Below are 15,858 nucleotides of genomic sequence, written 5' to 3' on the forward strand. Positions count from 1 at the left end.
CCCAAAACCCCCGAACAGCTGTTTACGCCTTTTTTTTTTTTTTTTTTTTTTTTTAAATCTCAAGTCAAGTAATTTTCTAATATTATGGATTTTAGATTTTTTATGTATTAAATTTTATTTATTTATTTATTTACAGGCCTGCTCGTTTAATTTTGACTCTGACTGCTCTGTTTCCGAGTAATTCTAGCCTTGATCATATTCCGCTTTGAAAAGATGATGTAATGGTATGTAAAGTGCTATATGCCTTGGTACTATGAGCTCTGACCTCGTTTAAATTTTTGTTTAAATGGGAGATATTTGGAATTCAGTGTTTGAAGGACGAATCATCCTTCATATGCTTCAGTTTGGAGATTTCTGAGACAAAAATAGTCAAACAACCTAAAGTGACCTTGCCAACACATTTGTTCTATGCCTGTTTTAAATACTTTACATTGAGCAGGTTAAATATAGGCAAACCCCAGGTGGGTTCAACATGGGTTAAATAAATAGCAGGTCCAAGCGCAATAAAATAAAAATACTACTGCAATATGTTACAGTTTCAACCACATTAGTTCCTACCACTGTCACAAGCTCTGTGACTGTTGGGCCATTTGATGCTCTAACGTGCCTCTACATGTCTTATTTTTAGGCATGGCTGCTTGTAAGATGTAATGCTGAAGATAGACTTACAACTTTACAGGGGAAAAAGTCAATACTAGGTATAAAAATAGGCCTGGTATTGCCCATTATTTCATCAGCCTGTCTCATTGTAACCCTACCTTATCCTTTGCTCCCCACTATACCCCCTCCAGTCAAGTCATCACTCAGGAAATCACTTCAACGAACTACCAATTTAACTGATTCTAAATGTACTCTTAATTATAATAATTTAAACAATTTAGATAAATGTCTCATCTCAAATAGCCCAACTGTTACGTAGATACACAGAAACAAAAAAAAGGAGGCAGATCTGCAGTGCCAATTTCTAAGGAAATCATACATAGAATCAGATCCTTGTGCGAAAGCAACAAACTCAACAAAGGTGTGGTTCCTCTTCTCACAGTCAGTAAATCTACAGCTAACAAAAGCTTTATGCTGACAATATGAAATGATCTGAACATTTGGGTTTTTTTTTAATGCACCTTACATTGATCAGGGTACTGTATTCTGAATACTTGAAATACTTTACTCCAAGTGGCACTAGGCCTGTAATTTCAACAAAAATATTTCTGTTAGTCATGGATAAATTGATGTCTAATTATGAAAAAATGCCCACCCTCACTAATAGCTTGCAGTACAAAGACAAAAATGTATGATAAATACCACCATGCATTCTTTTTTAATGTAGAAAAGTAATTGAATTCTGAATACCAGCAAATGAGACATGATTTAACTGTACCAGAATACTTTAAATGGGTAGACCAGGGGTGGGCAAACTTTTTAACTCGTGGGCCACAAAGGGTTCTAAAATTTGACAAAAAGGCCAGACCAGGAGCAAATGGATGGAGGTTTTGGTAATCCACCTCATAAGAGAAAAAAAAATAAAAAATAAAAAATAGAAAACATATCCCATGTTATTGAAATACCCCATAACTGAAAATCATTACAGCAAAATATCTGTCTTTCAAGTCTCACGGTGTTTACTATTTATTGAAATGACTATTAAAACACTGGAAATTATTATTATTCTATTCTTCATGTTCGGCGGGCCCGATTAAAAAGATTAAAGGGCCACATATGGCACCCAGGCTGTAATTTGCCCACCCCTGGGGTAGACCTTTTCAGAATACATATTTTCGGTTCATGTTCCGTTATTTCCCAAGTTAGACCATGTTTAGCCCTAATTTAGACTTGATATGATCTTGGTTTAGGCCTGGCGCTTCTAGAAAAGCCAAATATTATCTTATTATCTTATTTTCTTATTATCTTTAACTTGATATTAAAAGTTTGACTCCAAATTTACTCCAAACTGGACTGAACCAAGGGGAGGTGCAGTACCCTTGTAATCCAGAAGATAGCGCTGTTTCTCCCCGTGTCACTCCACATAAGGATAACTCACTTCCGGCGGCATTGGTTTCGTTTCGTGCGACACTCGTGAATCCTCAAACTGCGCTAAAACACACTTTTTACCCCCGACACAGGTAAGAAACCACGGATTTAACAATTTACGCACCCCGTCGTGTCTGTGCATTACGAAGCTCGCGTAATTATTCCGCTGGACTCGCGAAAAGGTGAGTGAAACGGCGCAGACTGTTAGCATGCTAGTAGCGGCTAAAGCTAAATCCATTGAATCACTGCAGAAAACTAGCACACATGCGTTTTAAATGAAATTCCGTCATAGTAAGTAAGCAAACTGCGTATTTCTGTGCTGTGTTGATATGCGTAGTTCCGTGATTAAGTTTTAACGTTGTATAAGCCGCACCAGCTAAGTTAGCAGTCCAGTCCAGTTCGCAAAAGCTTGTGCAGTGCGCAGTGTTGGGCCTGGATCTCTTCGGCGTCGTGGACGTGCTGTTCTTCATCAATTCCAGCGCAAATCTCTCCTCTTCATCAGGACTACAGCTCCAGGATCTCAAGTCAAAACACTTCTTATGTCCCTCATCCGTCTTTTCGAACTTTTGCAGAAATTTTAAAGTTGTTTTAAGGCCACTGGATTTAGCTGTTTACTGAAAAAAAAAACATGCGTTAACAGTATTTTTTATTTTATTTTATTTTTGTCTCCCATTACATTTTGCATTTCTGAATAAAGAGAGGACTGTTCTTGTTAACAACACTGGCGATTAGAGGTGTGCAAAAACATTGAAATATCGATATATCATATTTAGGGATGTAACAATAACTGAAATGTCATGATATCGTATCGTCAAAGTTGTTAAAATATATCGAATTACAAGTCTCTTTGCTTAAATTAAGAGTTATGGTGCAGTAATAGCTAAAAAAAACAGAGGGGACTACATAGACCATGATTCTTTGCTCCATTTCAGTGCAGACTACAAGAAGAAATAACAGTTCTAAGCATTTTTAAGTCTTAGTTCTTGTCTTAGTTCTAGTTCAAGTCTTGTCAAGGCATTTTAAGAGGAAAAAGTAGCATATTAGCCTCCACAAAATATCGCAATGAATATCGTACCTTGAGATGTATATCGTGAAAATATCGTACCGTGAGATGTATATCGTGAAAATATCGTACCGAGAGATTTGAATTTTGTTAAATCCCTAATCATGAGCCTCTGCAATAAATATCGTACCGTGAGGTTCATACTGTGACGATACCGTATCGTGAAACTTGGATATTATTACACCCCAATCGTATCATTTAATGTGATAATACAGTATTGATATTGCAGGTTGCTGTATCGATATATCGCCAAGAGTATTTTTTTAGTGGAAGGAAACTCGTTTATGCGACACATTTGACATTTTCTTTGTTTCGATGATTTAAATGGGAGCGTTTCATATGAGCTTTGTCCAAGAAGTGGTTTAACGAAGACTTTTTTTTAGTATCACAGACATAATTTAGTCTTTATTTTTTACTGAACCGTATCAAATCGAAAGTGCGTATCGTGGCCTATGTATCGAGGTATGTATCGTATCAGCAACTTCTTACTGATACCCTGTCCGATTGACTTTGTCTTACAAATATAAATGTGTCACCATGCTCCAATATGAATCCTTTGAGTACTTTTTAGTTTGACTTCAAGAGTGTATTTCTTTTCCAAATGTCACTCATGGTGGTATTATAGCGAGGAGAAATTCTACTATCAAAATAAGAATGATTTGTTCATTGTTCACACCACAACAATAGCAATTAAAAGGTTACCTCACTTGTTGAACATCACTGTTTTGAAGCTGTCAATCTGCCTGAATCAATTATATTTATACTTTTTTTTTTTTTTTTGAACAACTTAACATGCACGTAATCATATCTGGACAGAAATGTTTTCCCTCCAAACTTTTGTGACTAGCCTGGCCAGCCAGCCCCTCATACTTTGTTTTCCAAGCAACAATACTTTTCTACAGCGCTTTAATCCTGAATCCTCACTGTTCGTAAGATCCGTATCATTGGGGTTTTCATCGTCCGGCTTGATACTCCATCCTTTATAAAAGCATCTGAAGTCTGTTTATGGACAACATTTTAAGTTCACCCCTCGGTTCACTTTAGTGGTTATGTTCTGCACCTGTCTTTGCCTACTTGAACGTTTAACTGGTACCAGACGGAAGACTCTGGCTGGTCAGGCTAGTTAAATATATTTGTCTTTCTGACTTCACTTAATTAAATGTCAGCTTTTAATATCTACAGTTCTTAGTATCTTTCTGGGCTTGGTCACTTCGGCAACTTCCACAATTGTAAATGACACTGAAATCAAGATTTGATCTTTATGCTAATGTGCTTGTAAAACATCGTAAACCTTCTCTCTACTTTATGCATTGCAAACGTCGACATGACTTGCTGTCTGTTCGACTTGGCCGGCACTTTAGTTGCAAACATGTTCTGAAATGGCTCTTCTATTATTGTCTCCATTCTGTTTCAGCTTCAAGTACAGATTGAGGAACCTTCTGCTTTGAAACAAGAAGAGGAGTTTTACTTTTATCCCAGAGACTGCACTTGCTTTTAGTGTTGTGCCCTGCAACATCTCAGTATTTTCAAAGATATTGTGATTTCTTAAACAAAGCTTTTGGACTCAGCGAGCATCTGTAGTTCAACTCCCTAATGGCTCAGAAAGGGAGTGGTTTTAGTGCTGGTCGCGGTTTACTATCTGCAGCAAACTTCAGCCCTGGGCGTCCAGGCGGAGGCATGGCCTCAGGGGGCAGTGGTGGGCGTGGCCCGGAGCAGATGGGCAGACCTCACAATTCTGCTGAACATCTGAGCAGCACCTCCATGAAGCTGTTCTCCAGCCTGGGCCTGTCCCCCTCGGATCTAGATGCTCTAGCTCAGATTCCTGAAGATCAGATCTCTGTGGAGACTCTGCCGCACATTCTGAGGCAGCTGAAGAACCGTAAGAACCGCGAGGGCTTTGCAGAATGGGATGAACCACAGGCCAGAGAGGGGCCACGAGACCTGCAGTTCAATTTCAGACAGGTACGAGGTGCTAGAGTAACCTTACTGAGAGTGATGGGCACGTAAAGCTTTTGTCTGCTGTAGTGGAGAGTACATGAATCAAAGTTGGACTACTTCAGAGTGTAGTCTTAGAGAGACTCAGACTTTACTTCATCCTTCTCCTTTTTCTCATGCTTAATTGAAACACAAAATTTTTTGACCCGCTGGAGGACTTTGACTACAGGACTCTAGAGGACTCTTACAAACAGGCTAGAACGTTAGTGTAGAGATGCATCGATCGGTTCCATGATAACGGTTCAGGCTATATTCTGGTTGGGCCTTAAGTTGGCTGTAATAATCATATTTAAAGGCTGATTTTGGCCGAGAACGTTTCATAATTTTTGAAACTTGATTCATGGGAAGCTGTTCAGTAGTTATTTGAAGGATAAATAACATTTGCATAGCAGAAGTAGATCTCTTGTGTAATAGCTTAACTATTTTGGAGAGATACTTTTTTGATCCCAAGGGAAATTCAAGTTTTGCTGCAGCATTTCCACTGCATTTCTCAGTGACCTTTGTGTCTCAGTCAAAGGTCTCAGTGCAGTTTAACAGGAGGACTGGTCAGGGAGGGTCAGCAGATCTGTGTCAGGGCAGTTTGAGGAGAGAAAGAGCCAAAAGAGTCCCTCCTCTGTGTGCTGCAGCCTCCAGGGGGCGCCAGGTGAACACAACAGGAAAGGCCTCGTTCTCACTCCGCTCTGGTGTTTTCAGTTGGTAATGAAATGGTTCATTCCTTCAAAGTATTTCCTCTGGAAGGTCTTCAGCCACATTTGCTGCCACATATGGTGTTAAAACCCGTGGCATCTCAGATGTCGATGGTTAGCTTTTTAGTTAACCTCTTGCATAGTCTCTGTGGATATGAAAAGACAAACATTTCATCCAACAGTATCTTGTGTTCATTCCCTCGGAGTATTTCCTCTGAAGGTCACATTTGCTGCTACATATTGCATAAAAAGCCTGTAGCATCAAAAATTTTAAGGAAATTCCTGCCATTTTCAGTCTCAGGTATCTGTTAATATCTGGTATTGGAAGATATTTAAAGTCAAAGTATTGTAACTGAAAAAGTTGGATCGGTGCATCCCTACTTGAGAGAGGACTCTTACAGGCTAGAGGACTCTGAAGGACTCTCACAGACTCACAGGATGCTTTAGGCCGGTAGAGGCCCTTTTAAGCTGCATTTCCACTGGTACAGCTGTGATGCCTGGATCATGTTTCAGGTCAAACCTGTCTGAAGTTAGACCGATACTGGACTACACAATACCTAAGCTCCACATCCTTGGCTTGTTTTAATACCGTGCTGCAAACTAAATCCTGGACTAACCAATCAAACCACTTTGCAGAAGGTTATAAGGCAGACAGTCCTTTACAGCTTTGATAAAACTGACACCATCCGACCGCTGTCCCTCTGGAAATGCAGCTTAACCAACACAGATTTAAGGTGCTTCGGGTTGAATCAACAGTAAAATAAATTATAAGACACTTCTTAATTACACATCAGCAGATATTTCTGAGCCTGCTCCATTCTTTCCTCTAATTCTGCCACATGCTGATGCCCAGGACTCCGCTCAGGGCCATAACTTTGGTCGAAACTTTGCCGCTTCTGGAGACTTCTCCCAGCAACGTCATGACTTTGGTATGTCGCCCCCTTCTGACTCTGCGGGGTTCATGCAGGGGCGCTCGGGGCAGCCGTCTCAGGGCAAAGTGGAGGACTTCCTGGGAATGAATCCAGCCCGCTTCCCACATGTGTGTTTGCTGTGTGACTTTGACGTTCACTCCATCATGGTGAGTACCTCCTCACTGCAAATGTCTTCTCAAGTCCCTTCTTTACCTCTTCTGACAACCTTGCATCATCAGTCTTATTAGGCTTTCCAGGTCTTTTCAAAAGCTTTTGGAACCCAGTTAGTTTGGGTATCTCATGTTTTAATGTTGTGACACAGATTCCTTTGTCTGTACAAAGTAAGAAGGGAAGAAAAAGGTTAGGGCCACGTTATGGCAGAGATGTTCCAGAGCCATGCCCTGAGAATCGTCACTGAGTAAAAAACTGATATCCTGACCTTAACCATTCCCTGTTTTTAACCTAAAGAGATAACCATTAGCATATGACCCTAATCCTAAACCAGAGCTGTTAAAATCATAGCAGCTGTTAGTGACTGAACCGTTTCTTAATTCCTTAGCTTTCTGAGAACGATCTGATTTTGTCCACATAAACTGTACATGGTTTCAATGCCTCTGGTGATATGTTGTATTCTTTACATGCCCAAACTGGGTTCTGGCAACTTCTATAAAATGTAATCTTGTTTCTGTGTAACATTTCTTATTTTCACAACCTCTCTTACTTTTATCAGGATTTGCCTTTTTTCTTTTTGTCTTTAAACTCTTGGTGCATTCAACACAGTCCAGTCCAGACTCCAGAGTCCACATCAGCTCCATCAGGCCGTCAACAGCTTCATGAGACACTTATCATAATCTTAAAGTCAAGGTTTACCTTTTCTTCTCCTGCCAATTTAAACGTTGGAGTTGGAGAGGGCAACAGGAGAGTTCAAAAGTCAAAGACTAGTTCACTTTTACTTACCACATACTTTGTTTATAATACATTGGGGTCCTAAAGCTCTACCTTATTTTAATATTTTTCCCACACTCTTGCCACACTTTGTACTTTGAGAGTCACGCTTTGAAGAAGAATAAAAAGTTAACCTGTCCAGTCAACCTGGGTTAGTCCTCAAACTAAGTCTTGAATCTCTCATTTGGATCTTCTGTCTCACCTCTGATTCTGTAGTTTAGTAGGACAGTCCATAATCCCATTCAGCTGAAGTCTTCACTGAGTTCTTCTAATATGGGTTACCTTTTTGAAGCCCTCAAGTCCAGTTTTCTGTTATCAGCCCTGAGCTCTTTGCCTTTATATGTGGGTGCAGTCTTGATGATATCCACCAGGTTCAGTTCATTTAAGGTTCCACACAGTTACAGTACGTTTAGGGGCCAGGTCCAGGCTTGAAACACCATTGGAAAGTCCTCTCCAGGTAAACGCATGATTTATGTGACTTGGACGACAAAGCAGGTGACATAAAGTACTGCAGTGGAGCTTCGCAGTAAATGTACTTTCAGTCTGGGGTACATCTGCAGTACTTTATACTTCTTGTACTTGTGTAGTAGTAACAGCTGTGGTTTCTCTCAGGAGTGGAACCAGCACCTAAACGGACTCAGACATGCGGAGAACAGAAGAGTCCTGCTTAACATGTGAGTATATCAACGTAAACAGAGCCTTAATTTAGACAGGACCATGTTGATTGTTGTTCTGTTTTACAATTTTAGCTAAATAATGTCAAATAGGGCTACCACCATTGATTATTTTATTTTAATGTTCCAGTCAGGTCACAAAAGGCCTGCCAATATCAGATTTTTCTTTCTTTTTTTTTTAACCAGGGTGGCAGAAATATAACAGTTTGGTCTTGTGGTTAAAAAGTGTAATTGTTGACATTCCAGACACGTTTAGACCCAGTAAGGCCCTGGTTTAAAGTGGTTTAGACTTGTCTTAGACCTTGGTTTCACACTTTGGTTTCACACTTTGGTTTCAGACCTTAGTAGACCTAGTTAGACCTTAGTTTATACCCTGGTTTCAGACTTTGGTTTCACACTTTGGTTTAGACACCTTGGTATAGACCTTGGTTTCAGACTTTGGTTTACACCGTGGCCCTAGTTTAGACTTGGCGAGACGCTGGTTTAGACCTTGGTTTACACCCTGGTTTAGATCTTAGTTTAGGCCTTGGTTTAGATCTTGGTTTCAGACTTTGGTTTAGACCTTGGTTTACACCCATGCCCTAGTTTAGACTTGGCACGGTGGCTGAGTGGCTAGCACTCATGCCTCACAGCAAGAAGGTTCTGGGTTCGATCCCCAGGTCGCCCAGGGCCTTTCTGTGTGGAGTTTGCATGTTTCTCCCCGTGTCTGGATGGGTTTCCTCCGGGTACTCCGGTTTCCCCCATCAACCCAAAACATGCTACAGGTCTCCAGAACAGTTGATAGTCAAAGGTCAATTAAATACAATCAATCAATGAACCTGTCCAGGGACGACAGGTGGAAATTAGCACTGATGCTACAACCTGATGTACAATGCATCTCTCCTGTCACGGTTAATGTGAAAATTGTGCGCTGTCCCTGTCTCAAATAAATAAAAAATAAATAAATAAATAAATATAGACCCTGGTTTAGACCTTAGTTTAGGCCTTGGTTTAGATCTTGGTTTCAGACTTTGGTTCAAACCCTGGTTCAGACTTTGGTTTAGACCCTGGTTTAGACTGTGGTTTAGACCATAGTTTAGAATTTGGCTTAGACCCTGGTTTAGAGACCTTGGTTTAGACCTTAGTTTAGACCCCTGGTTTAGGCCCTGGTTTAAACTGTGATTTAGACCTTGGTTTAGATCTTGATTTCAGACTTTGGGTTAGACTTTGGTTTACACCCTGGGGCTAGTTCAGACCTTGGTTCAGACCTTGGTTCAGACCTTGGTTCAGACCTTGGTTCAGACCTTGGTTCAGACTTTCGTAAAGATCTTGGTTTAGACTTTGATTCAGACTTTGGCTTAGACCTGGTTTAAATTGGTTTAAACACTGGCTCTGGTTTAGACCTTGGTTAAGACTTTGCAAGATCTTGGTTTAGACCAGGTTTAGACCTTATCTAGACCTTATCTAGACCTTATCATGGTCTCACCTCTGTGTTTATCTTCTTTCACAGGTATCCAGACTGGGAGCCCCCCATGTCGTCCAACAGAAGGTCACAAAACACATTTTTATTTGACTTTACTCTGTTTACTCTATTGATTCTCTGCAGTGACATCGCGCTGGGGGTGTTCTACATGCAGTTACGCAATGAACACATTAGCAAACACAGACAAAAACATTTGAATATTGTCTGAAAACCCCAGAAAAAAATAAAAACAAATATAAACAGCACACATGACAGTAAGTTTATATTAAGATTAAGTTTTCTGTGCAGATTATGTTAAAATAATGGCAAAATTAAGTATAATTTGAGTAACAGAACATCTAAGTAGTGCTTCCAGTTGGTTTCACACCCCCAGAGATTTGTTAACGACATCAGCTGCAAAGTATCAATTATTTGTGTGTTATTTGTGTTTTTGTCTGTCGTGAACGGTGAGGTGTGTGAGTGTAATTTAAGGCACTATAAGAGTTTATTTTTTACTCATATTCCCTGATCTCCGCTCTCAGTCGGGGCATGGACGCTCCAAACCTCTCGGACGGGATTCTGGGACCTGCTCCTCTGTCCGGCCAGACTTCAGGACTTTCCTCACGCTGGGGTAAGTCCTTCTGCTCTAATTTTGTTTCTAATTATTATTTTTTATACATTTAAAGCTCCTATATTACACAAAATTGACTCTTGTGAGCTTTAAGCCATGTTAGAATGTTGTTTCCTCGTAAAAAAAAACAGACCTGAGTTGTGTTTTGTTTTTCTCTCACACGTTTGAGTAACTTTATTATTAGTCTGTCTACATCTCTGAAGCTGAAAATGCTCTGTTCCAACTTGTGATGTCATGAAGTGGTAGTTTTCAAGCCAACAGTTCCTTTTACCTTTACTTCAGTGGACATTTGCCACGTTTACATGAGAGCTTTAAGTCTGAATTAAAAATAACTTAATTCTAAATAAAAATCAATTCTGCTTTAAAAAGACCATGTAAACACTTTTTTTTAATTAACAAAATTATTATTCGGAATTAAACTAAAAGTGGGTGGTTTATTCCGATTTTAAAGACGAATAAATTTATTGCTCATTCATGTAAACATTTATTCTTCTTAAATTAAATAAAGGCGATTTAATGTGTTTCGGAATTATTATTTCCATGTAAACTCGAAGGAGAATATTTTAATTCAAAACAATTAATTTGGAATTATAAAACATCATGTAAACGTGGCCATTGAAAATTCCAGAGCTGAAATCATCCAGATGATTCTAGTGAAGGTGTGTGGAGTTTAAAAACACATTGGAGCACTTCCTGTATTATCACATGACATCACAAGGTGGAACAGTGTGTTTTCCTTTTGAGAGAAGAACCCTTACGTTGTATTTTGGCCTTTTTACAAGTGGTATGTTGCATAACGTACAAATGATCTACAATAATAACCTGAATTTAGGTGATTTTTGAGACTTAAATTTGATAAATGTAGTATTAATAAAACGTGATGATGTGTTTTTCCGTGTTTTTGCCAGGAGGGGGCGCTGGAATGGCTCAGAAGAACACACAGGGGCAGAACACGGTCAGTATGTGAAACACAGACTCAGTCCTCGAGCTCGTTGCGTGTGGTAAAGGTAAAGGTAAAGGTGATGATGATGATGATGTGTTTGTTGTTCAGAGAGCTCGAGTGGTGGTGGTGAAGTACGACCGAAAACCTCTGAGCGACAAATCTCTGTTCAACTTTGTCGAGCCGTTTGGACGATTAAGAGAACACCTGCTGCTCAAGAACAAGGTACTACTACTACTGCTACTACTACTACTACTACTACTACTACTACTACTGCTACTACTACTACTACTACTACTGCTACTGCTACTGCTACTACTACTACTAATGCCATTGTGTTCGAAGCAATCACTGCTCAAGAACAAGATACTATCACTACTTTTAGCTCTACCACTACCACTACCATTACTTCTGCCACTACTTCTACTACTACTATTACTTCTACCACTACTACTACCTCTACCACTACTTCTGCCATTACTACCACTACTTCTACCACTCCCTCTACTTATACTTCTACCACTCCTTCTACCTCCTACCACTACTACTACCACTACTTTTACCATTACATCTGCCACTACCACTACTACCTCTACTACTTCTACCTCTACTACTACCTCTACCACTACTACTACTTCTGCTTTTACTTCTACCCCTACGTCTACCACTACGACTGCTTTTACCTTTACCACAACTACTACTATTACTGCTAATGCCACTGTGCTCCAAGCATTCTCTGCTCAAGGTACTACTTCAACCACAACTACTACCACTACTGCTACTTCAACAACTGCTCCTAGTACTTGTACTAAGGACACTGTACTCAGAACAAAGTGCAACTATTACTGCTGTTCATGAAGTAGTAATATTATCGCTGTTGCTACTTCTGCCATACTAATAGTTTTCAGTGTACAGGAGGTATTCTGAACACTTTAACAGAAAGGTACTGCTACTACACAGTAGTAGGACTACTCAAGAAACTGAAATTATCATCACTGCTTGTGTAAAGTACTCTAGAAGTACAGTTGTAACAGTCACAAATACTCATTTCTGTGTTGCCTCCTCAGGGCTTCCTGGAGATGAGCACCCACGATGAGGCTCTGGACGTGGTCAACTATTACCAACAGAATCCTGCGACTTTAGGAGGGCGCCCCCTGGTGTTTGAGCTGTCCAAACGACTGTTCATAGAGGTACATACTTCAGACCGAATACAAAAGAGATTTGAATATTTAATATAATAAATGCTCCAAAAACATCTGATTAAAAATGTAAAACCAGAGCCATATTAGCAACAGGAATTTATTTAGACAAAACATTGATAATACATTTTAATATAAAAATGATGAGGCTCACTGCAGCGGTTTCATAGGGAGGAGTGACAATTTTTCAGTGTTAGTCAATTGGAAACTGTTCCTATTTAGAACAGGTTAGCTATGTCCATTTATATGTACAAGTGTTTGTGAATCCGTGTATCATTCATTTATTAGTTTTCAAAATAAAACCAAAAATAATAAAAACGAAGAAGCAACTATTTTCTTCATTATTTGTATCCAAAACCAAAAAAATGACCGGCCATTTAAACTGCGATGCCGGACTGAGACCGGGACTGAGACCGGGACTGAGACCGGGACTGAGACCGGGACTGAGACCGGGACTGAGACCGGGACTGAGACCGGGACTGAGACCGGGACTGAGACCAGGACGCAGGTCTATACCAGAACTGAACCAGGACTAATCTTGGTCCTGGTTTAGTCCTGGTTAATCCTGGTTCAGTTTGGCATCCCAGTTTAAGTCACAGGAAACAGGGAAATGGCCATTATCATTTTTTTTTCCCATTATTCGTTTAAACACAAAATCGAAAACTGAAAAACGACTTATCTGTTTTTCATTTTGGTTTTGGAGACAAATAATGAACAAAATAGTTGTGTTTTTGTTTTCTTATTTTTGGTTTTATTTTGAAAAACAAATGAACAAATGATACAGGGATTTTTGTTCATCTAAACCAGAGCAGCTTCATCCTGACCTAAAGACTGTAGTAGTAGTTTGACTGGAGCCTCCTCTCTGTGCAGAAGACCCAGTCTGCTCAGCCGCCCCCCAGACCAGTGGAGCGCAGCATGAACCGCAAACGGTTCACGGGGGACGAAACCCCCGGGGTCAGCCAGGTGGTGTACTTCTCCAACCTGCCCCGAGAGGAAGAGAAGAAGAAGGACCTGCTCACCATCGCAGGGAGGTTTGGCACCGTGGAGAAGCACCTGTTCCTACAGAAAGAGGTGAAAGACGCTGAAAGACTTTCCTCAAACTCCCACAACACTGTACTAGACCGCCAAGATTAGATGTGGTTATTAGCAGAGAACTTTCATAAAACACCCACAGAAATGTTAACACTCCTGCTGCGTTTGGCATATTCTTACTGAACAGAATCATACTATGAAAGGACCTATATTACATTATTCTGATCTTTGTTATAATGTTTCTTCCTCATCATAAACATAACTGGAGTTGTTTTGTATCATTAAACAGGGTTGTAGCAGTAACGACAATATTGCAATATCACGGTAAAGGGTTGGGCAGTAATACAGTATTACAGTATCCCGCGGTATCAAAAAGTACCAACAGTATCCGTTTCATTACTGTCATTTTAAAAAATCTGCCACGCGTAAGGACCTCATATAATATTATAATTTAGTGATACCTAAATTTGTTTGCTCGGCACAAATAAATGTGTGGTTGTATTTTCAATTTAATGCTGTCACAATTTAAAACTAATAGTGTTTATAATGTTTCTTTTAACTGCGCGGGGAGATGACGTCCGATTAGTTTCGTTCCGTTGTCACGTGACCTTCATAAGGGAGACCAAGACAAGATGGCAAGTCCGGCCGCAAGCGTTGGTCTTTCCTCCCCAAAAATACTAGTACTTCTGCAATTCGGCAGCATTTTGGCTTTAGGCGCACATTTATTTACGTTTTACAGAAACAAAACTTAAAACTACTTGGCTCATTTGCATGAACTATAAAGCGGTGATAAAAACGGCTCGCTCCTTGTGCTCTGATGCGGTTCAGTTTCTAGTGGAATATGAGTGTTCTTTCTGTGACAGAGGATGTGCTGCTGATGGTGAGTCTGTTCTGTGCGTGTGTCGTGTTGGAGATGGTTCATGTGAAACGCTTCAGATTATAAAGGCCAATTTACGGTCCAGCGTTAAATCGTCTGCGTCACGAGAGAGTCTGCGTCGACGCGTACCCCCTACACAGAGCCTCTGCGTTGACCAACGTGCACCTCCGAAATTTTCTAACTACGCGTCAAAACACCGTAGACAGCAGGGGAAGCGACGCAGACGATAAGAGCTGTGATTGGTCCTCCGTACCACCGCACTACAGACATTTCCTGTCGACTTTTCTTTCTTTCAATATATATTGAGAAATAATGTGTTTAGTGCAGCTTTACACATATGTGTTTACGTTTTACAGAAACGAAACTTAAAACCGCATGGCTAACTTGCATAAACTAAGCGCTCAAAAAACAGCTCGCTCCTGGTACGTGGTCAGCTTCTGTCGGACTTAAAAAGGACACGACTCAGTGGAATATGAGTGTTCTTTCTGTGACAGAGGAATATTGTACTAATGGTGAGTTTGTTCTGTGCCTTTATTGCATTAGAGATGGTTCATATTAAACTTTTCAGAGATTATATGTCTGCGGGTCGTACACACAGATATATACACGTATATATGAATGGACAGATATCGTCGCCCCCTACCATTTTGGCAGTGAATTACTTCGCGGTGCACAGACCTCGACGCAGATCCATAAATCAAAAACGACGGTGACAAGGCGACGGCTGCAGTGCGCGTTGAGTCGACGCAGAAAAATACTTCAACCTTAAGTCTGCAGGTCATACGCATAGACTGTACAGTGATGCGGCTTCGTAGCTTACCAAAGTCGTACTAAAACATTTTGGTAATACAAAAATGCCGTATATACCCTGGTAAAATCCTGAGAAGGTTTAACAATATCAAAATTTGGATACCACCAAACCCTACCGCGGTATGAGGGTTCAGGTCACTGCAGTAACCGCATTTTGCATTTTAATGAGGCTCCATGCACACGCTCCGTAGAATTTTCCTATCCTACTATGAACCAATTCATGTTTACGGGCCTCTGAGCAAATGATTTTAAATACTGCGACCCGAACCTGTGCATATTAAAACTTGGAAACACACGGTTTTGTTTGGGTAATGTGTTAAAGTCACCCTTCGTTTTACAGCTCGTACCCCTGCAGGCGCCTCTGTGGGTTTTCTGTGGGTGTACGGGCTTTACTTGTTACTCACTCGAGGATCCTAATAATATATTCTTGTAACTCGTCTGTAAAACTGTATTACACTTCACGAGCAAATGCACATGTGTGTCACTGAGGCCTGGCTGTGGTTTTATATAGATATTTTTCAAATACAGCCCCAGTGCACGTGTGTTGTTATGGGCCAGTCCAGAGACGCATAAAGTTACTGCAAGGGAAATTCTTGAACCGCGACAAGTCCCATCATTCCTCCACA

At 40.3% G+C, this 15,858-nt stretch overlaps 1 protein-coding gene across 4 annotated transcripts in view; it reads left to right on the top strand.

The window, feature by feature from the left end:
- The first annotated feature begins 2,017 nt into the window (after nt 1–2,017).
- Nucleotides 2,018–15,858, top strand: part of matr3l1.2 (matrin 3-like 1.2) — a 38,490-nt gene continuing 24,649 nt past the window's right edge. Inside the window, exons 1-10 of one of the 4 annotated variants that reach the window (XM_055160109.1) lie at nt 2,018–2,120; nt 4,506–5,053; nt 6,626–6,850; nt 8,241–8,302; nt 9,792–9,830; nt 10,286–10,374; nt 11,283–11,329; nt 11,426–11,539; nt 12,382–12,504; nt 13,384–13,584. In XM_055160109.1, the coding sequence (XP_055016084.1) occupies nt 4,685–5,053; nt 6,626–6,850; nt 8,241–8,302; nt 9,792–9,830; nt 10,286–10,374; nt 11,283–11,329; nt 11,426–11,539; nt 12,382–12,504; nt 13,384–13,584 (1,269 nt within the window). In that variant the 5' untranslated portion in view covers nt 2,018–2,120; nt 4,506–4,684. Of the gene's footprint in view, nt 2,211–2,298; nt 3,554–4,505; nt 5,054–6,625; nt 6,851–8,240; nt 8,303–9,791; nt 9,831–10,285; nt 10,375–11,282; nt 11,330–11,425; nt 11,540–12,381; nt 12,505–13,383; nt 13,585–15,858 lie in introns of those variants that run through there. The other 3 variants (XM_055160108.1, XM_055160110.1, XM_055160111.1) reach the window with 3 other exon arrangements.

Source organism: Boleophthalmus pectinirostris, unplaced genomic scaffold (genome assembly GCF_026225935.1).
Source record: "Boleophthalmus pectinirostris isolate CB_2022bp ecotype Guang Dong unplaced genomic scaffold, ASM2622593v1 HiC_scaffold_3, whole genome shotgun sequence".
In the NCBI taxonomy this organism is placed as follows: Eukaryota; Metazoa; Chordata; class Actinopteri; order Gobiiformes; family Gobiidae; genus Boleophthalmus; species Boleophthalmus pectinirostris.